We start from the raw sequence: 5,984 nt of genomic DNA on the forward strand, positions 1-5,984 counted from the left end.
TTTTCAAAAGTGATTTGGTGATTTGTTGCAGGGCTCAAATGTAAGGACATTGCTTGTATGACTTTAACAATGAATCTTTTTGATACTGGGTTGTTTTGGAGTTAACACTGCTGTTTTTGTCTGACTGACTTTTTTGTTTGATTACCCTTTTGTTAAGGATGATTTGTCTGTCGATGATGAACTCCTTGCTGGTAATGACAGTGCCGTGGAGAAGTCTTCAAAAGTAAGTGATAAGGTTACTGTTACAATATACAGGAAATACGATCAGTTTCTAACCTTAACTGCTCTGAATTCTGTCAGGGTGGCGTTGCAAAGGTCTTGAGGAGTCCCTTCACCTCCTCCTCTCAGGTTATTTCCTTTTTCAGTAATATCACGTCATATCACGTCCTCTACCTGCCTGTGCGATGCACATGTGATTATGCTTTCTGGTTTGTGATATACGGTACATACTTTGTATGTTACCAGGATAAGGAAAAGACTGACCACTCAGGAGACTCACAGGAGAACAGTTCTGCCACAGGGAAGCCCAAAACCAAGGAGGTTGGTTGTTTCACCAAGCTGAATTTCAGCTCTCTTTAAAGGAGATTTTGCCTCACAGTGATTGATGATATGATGATATTGATGACCCGTGCTTAATCAGAGGATGCACGAATATAACAGTGTTTTAATTTTTTTGAAGAAAGAAAAACAACAGTTTGGCTTGATGATTTACTCTAAATGGTAGCTGTTTTTGTTTTACCTCATAATGGTTTCAGTCAAATGATGAAGAGCACGCTCTGCAGTGATAAACAAGTGAGAGGTCGCTTAAAATATATGAGGGACGGAGAGAGCGAATGCCTCAAAAGCATTTTAAAAATGATTATTCAAGACATCCAAGGACACTTAACAATAGAATAAAACGCATAATAGAGATGACAAAATGAAGAACAATAAAAACAAAAGAACAAGATCAAATTAACAAACAGTGGGTTCACAGTGAACAGATGGGTTTTGAGTTGAGATTTAAACTGGGAGAGAGAACCAATGTTTCTTACATCTGAGGGTAGAGAGTTCCACAGCCTGGGAGCAGAGCAGCCAAAAGTTCTGCTTCCCATGGTGCTGACGCGGAAAGAAGCCACAGCAAATTGGATAGCAGAAGAAGATCGAAGTGAGCGGGGTATTGTGACATTAACTCAATCAAAATTGGCATCATCCACAGGAGAAAAGCTCCAACAACGATGACGAGAAGAAAGTGGACCATGGAGATAACCAGCCCACTCAAAAACAGGTTTGTGTTAATGTTTGGGTCTTCTTCTTCTTCTAAACCCAACTTTTGACTGAATGAACAGGAAGCAGGATCTTCTTCTTCTTCTTCTTCTTCTTCTTCTTCTTCATTTAAAATTCTGTTTTACCTCATATTCAGAATAAACTGGCTGGGGGAATGACAAAGCTGAATCCATTTCGATATGCAAACAAAGTAAGGATGCTCTTGATTATCCCTTGGGGGAAAAAAATCTGAGGATTGTACAGCCACATTCATCCGTTGATTTCTGTCTGTTCTGTACAGAATGAAAAGGAGGCAGGCTCAATAGAAGAAGATTTAACTGTCAGCAACAAGAAGTCATCAGGCCATAAGCAGGTACGGCTATAGATATTTTTCCCTGTTTAAAGTACATTTGTTTGACATTTCTCAGTTTATTTAATTCAAGGTACGTTTGACAGACACTGAGGGGAAGTCTTATTTAGTAGGAAGCTTGCTGCTTCCTGTTCATTCAGTTAAAAGTTGGGTTTAGTTTCACCACCATTGAAAGTCTTTAAGATGCATCCCTGAGGCCATTTACGATATGTCTTTCCCCTGCCCTCTCTCCACTTATTCCCTGTCTTCTCTCCACTGTCCTGTCTCAACAAAGGCTTAAAAGTCCCCCTCAAAAAATCATTTTAAAAAAGGACTAAGACAAAACAAAACCAGGAATGCCACCCCGCTGTGGCCATAAGGCTTCCACAGAATTTAAATCTGGAGATCTACAGTGGCTTGCAAAAGTATTCGTATTTGAACTTTCCCACATTTTGTCACATTACAGCCACAAACATGAATCAATTTTATTGGAATTCCACGTGAAAGACCAACACAAAGTGGTGTACACGTGAGAAGTGGAACGAAAATCATACATGATTACAAACATTTTATACAAATAAAAAACTGCAAAGTGGGCTGTGCGAAATTATTCAGGTCTGAGTGCAGTCAGTTGCCCATAGACATTGCCTCATGAGTGCTAATGACTAAATAGAGTGCACCTGTGTGTAATCTAATGTCAGTACAAATACAGCTGCTCTGTGACGGCCTCAGAGGTTGTCCAAGAGAATATTGGGAGCAACAACACCATGAAGTCCAAAGAACACACCAGACAGGTCAGAGATAAAGTTATTGAGAAATTTAAAGCAGGCTTAGGCTACAAAAAGATTTCCCAAGCCTTGAACATCCCACGGAGCACTGTTCAAGTGAACATTCAGAAATGGAAGGAGTATGGCACAACTGTAAACCTACCAAGACAAGGCCGTCCACCTAAACTCACAGGCCGAACAAGGAGAGCGCTGATCAGAAATGCAGCCAAGGGGCCCATGGTGACTCTGGACGAGCTGCAGAGATCTACAGCTCAGGTGGGGGAATCTGTCCATAGGACAACTTTTAGTCGTGCACTGCACAAAGTCAGCCTTTATAGAAGAGTGACAAGAAGAAAGCCATTGTTAACAGAAAACCATAAGAAGTCCCGTTTGCAGTTTGCCACAAGCCATGTGGGAGACACCGCAAACATGTGGATGAAGCTGCTCTGGTCAGATGAGACCAAAATGGAACTTTTTGGCCAAAATGCAAAACGCTATATGTGGCAGAAAACTAACACTGCACATCACTCTGAACACACCAACCCCACTGTCAAATATGGTGGTGGCAGCATCATGCTCTGGGGCTGCTTCTCTTCAGCAGGGAAGCTGGTCAGAGTTGATGGGAAGATGGATGGAGCCAAACACAGGGCAATCTTGGAAGAAAACCTCTTGGAGTCTGCAAAAGACTTGAGACTGGGGCGGAGGTTCATGTTTGTGGCTGTAATGTGACAAAATGTGGGAAAGTTCAAGGGGGCCGAATACTTTTGCAAGCCACTGTAAATATAGACTCGGACACCACACGAATAAAAGCTTTATTAACTTTAAGCTTCAATATTCTCCTGATGTTTTCTCCCTCCCAGAATGCCGTGGTTGGAGCCATGTCCAAACTGATATCTTTCCGCCAAAAAGTAACTACACTGCTAAATATGTTTGATGTTGGTCAAGGTGTTACTGAGGCACTTGTAATCGTGGCTGTTTTTTGGTGATGGTGGTGATTGTTCATTTTTTAGCAGTAACGATGTTTTGCACACATTAAGGATGGTGGCAGTGGTGTAGATGGTACTATTTATCCCACAGATTTTGCAGACTACATAAAGTGCTGGTGTGGGGTGTATTTTTTCCATTTGGTTCCCTAATTTCATGAAAGTGCCACCTCATTTTTATATTCACAAGCCCAATATTTATTTTCCTTTTGTTCAGAAAGACACAGAAGATGCAGAAACACTCAAGGAGAATGAAAAAGAAGTGGGAGAAAAATCAAAACCAGTAAGTCTATTTAATGCGTCACTGTGAGTCTTCAAATTACCCACCCACATACATGCAGTCAAAAATACTCACACTTCTTATTCCATACCTTTCACCACTTCCTCCTTCTCCTCTCTGCATGACTTCCTCTTATCAAACCTCCCTGTCGTCATGCGCTAGTGCCTTCAGTTACACTGCGTTTGTTTTTGGGTTTGTGTGTGTGTGTGTGTGCCCTTGTGAGGTCAAAAGTAACATGAACCAGTACGAAAGACGGGAAAGGAGTGCAGCTATCTTGGTCCCATCCAGACCAACTCAGGAGGTTCACATGCAGTCAAACACGGCTGCCTCTTTTTGTGACGTGTGGTCTTTGTTGGAATATTCTAACTTCTGCTCTCTTTGTTGATGTGATTTCGTTGAGCAGGAGGTGAAGGGGACGTCGTCACATGACAAAGTAAAACCAAGAAGAAGTGAGGATAACAACGTATGGTTTGCATTTATCAGGTTTTGCTTTAATTGCCCAGAGTTTTATTATATTTGAGGTAAACTGTTAGAATACAGATTAGATCATTTGAGTGGCTTTAAAAGAATCAAAATGTTTAAAATGCACTGCTTTATATAAATAGAAAGCCAGTACTTGGCATTAACTGGCTGTTTCACATTCAGTTTCAGCTTTGGAACAAGTATTGTATTTTTGTCCTGTACAGGAAGGCAAAGACATGACCTCCAGAGAGAAGAAAGAAAAACCTGCTAAGCCTCCTGCAGTTCCTGCCCGACCATCAGAAGAGGTGAGCTCCCTGAGTTTAGGGAATAGTTTCTGTCTGTGATGATGTGTATTAAAGCACTACTTTAAACCCTTATCGTTTAGAAAACTGTTGTGGTTTAATTTCAGGAGCTGAACAGAATAATTGGACACAGTCGACAAGAGCAGAACAACCAACAGGTATTAACATTTTCATACAGTACAACGATTAGACTCTAAAAAAGGGTTTAATGTTATTTTAGACAAGTATTGATTATCAGAAGTTGACTATGACGGCTGGTTCTTTCTGACCGCCAGTCAGAAATGTCTTTATTCTTCTCTCCTGGATAAGCGGAAGAAAATGGATGGATGGATGGCGTCTTTATTCTTGTGAAGAATTGAAGTTTCTCCTTACTTTTCATTTTAGCATGTGAGCAAACCTGTGGGATCAGATATAACTGATCAAATGTTTGCCTAACCTGATTCATAATATCATTATCTGCTACTTCAGTACGTTCCTGCACAATACAAAAAAATGTTACGTCTGTCTAGTCATCATTGTGGGTCAGACTAGACCCTCTGCATATGCCAGTTTTTTGGGTTTTCAAAATAATACATATCTATATAGATGGACCGATCTCAATAGAATGACTTCCGTGAGCCTGTGGTTGTTGTTGTTTTTTGTTTTTATACTGTGTGGTATAAAAGAGCCGATGAAAACAAACCTGAATTATTTGTGGTGGCTAATCCTAACTTTTCAAGTTCTTCCTTCTTATCGAGTGTTTCATGTCTTCATGTTTTAACCCCTTCACTACCTTGTCGTATGCTCATACTAATACTGTTTCATTGCCTGCTCATGTTATACGTTATGTGTCGTGTCAATCATTTATCAAATTTAATAAAAGCAACTTAATTACTTTTTCACCTTTCCACCTAAAACAAAGTCGCCTGTGGCAGAATTTACAACAGTAGCAATATTGAAACATTTGAAAATACATAAAATGAGTAAGAAAAACAACAGCATGCGCAGACGCGTTGCTATGACAACAAGCAGGCAAACAAGAACTGTGTCCCAATTCCTAGGCCGCATCCTTCGAAGGACCCGACATTTGCGGTCTACGTGGGCTGGAGTAGAGTAATATTAAAACCAAGTAGCTGCTGCCATTGTTGGAAACTGGAATTGGCTGGGCCGTGCTATGAATTCTGGGATAGGTTGGGCCACGAAGGATACTACCGACCCATCCTTCAAATCAGGGGAAATGAAGGACACAGTTGTTGGCCGCATTTGGAGCAGCCTTTGAATTGGGACAGCCTTCATTACGTCGCTGTAACATAAATGGCCTTCAGTTGCAGCCTCTGAAGGATGCGGCCTAGTAATTGAGACACAGCTAAGGCGCTACTGGGTTGTAATGGAAAACCAGTCAATCAGAGTCGAACCCAGTAGGTACTAATGGAAAAGGGCCTATAGTGTTGGGACAAAAAACCCTGGAGGCACCTCTCAGGCCCTCCTTTATTTTAAGCCTTGGTGGGGGAACCTCTAAAAGCTCGGATCTCAGCTGACCCTTCTCACCCTGGACACAGTCTGTTTGACCTGCTCCCCTCAGGCAGGAGGCTCCGGTCCATTCGCACCAGAACCTCT

The 5,984-nt window shown here is 41.4% G+C and overlaps 1 protein-coding gene across 2 annotated transcripts in view; it reads left to right on the top strand.

Annotated features, from left to right (window-relative positions):
* Positions 1 to 160: 160 nt before the first annotated feature.
* apol1 (apolipoprotein L, 1) overlaps positions 161 to 5,984 on the top strand; it is a 13,715-nt gene continuing 7,891 nt past the window's right edge. Inside the window, exons 1-11 of one of the 2 annotated variants that reach the window (XM_005728989.1) lie at positions 161 to 223; positions 301 to 348; positions 466 to 540; positions 1,199 to 1,267; positions 1,403 to 1,456; positions 1,547 to 1,618; positions 3,222 to 3,269; positions 3,562 to 3,627; positions 4,028 to 4,087; positions 4,311 to 4,391; positions 4,496 to 4,546. In XM_005728989.1, the coding sequence (XP_005729046.1) occupies positions 1,421 to 1,456; positions 1,547 to 1,618; positions 3,222 to 3,269; positions 3,562 to 3,627; positions 4,028 to 4,087; positions 4,311 to 4,391; positions 4,496 to 4,546 (414 nt within the window). In that variant the 5' untranslated portion in view covers positions 161 to 223; positions 301 to 348; positions 466 to 540; positions 1,199 to 1,267; positions 1,403 to 1,420. The remainder of the gene's footprint in view (positions 224 to 300; positions 349 to 465; positions 541 to 1,198; positions 1,268 to 1,402; positions 1,457 to 1,546; positions 1,619 to 3,221; positions 3,270 to 3,561; positions 3,628 to 4,027; positions 4,088 to 4,310; positions 4,392 to 4,495; positions 4,547 to 5,984) is intronic. The other variant, XM_005728990.1, reaches the window with a different exon arrangement.

This window comes from Pundamilia nyererei, unplaced genomic scaffold (genome assembly GCF_000239375.1).
Source record: "Pundamilia nyererei isolate P.nyererei 1_Seehausen unplaced genomic scaffold, PunNye1.0 scaffold00031, whole genome shotgun sequence".
NCBI lineage: Eukaryota > Metazoa > Chordata > Actinopteri > Cichliformes > Cichlidae > Pundamilia > Pundamilia nyererei.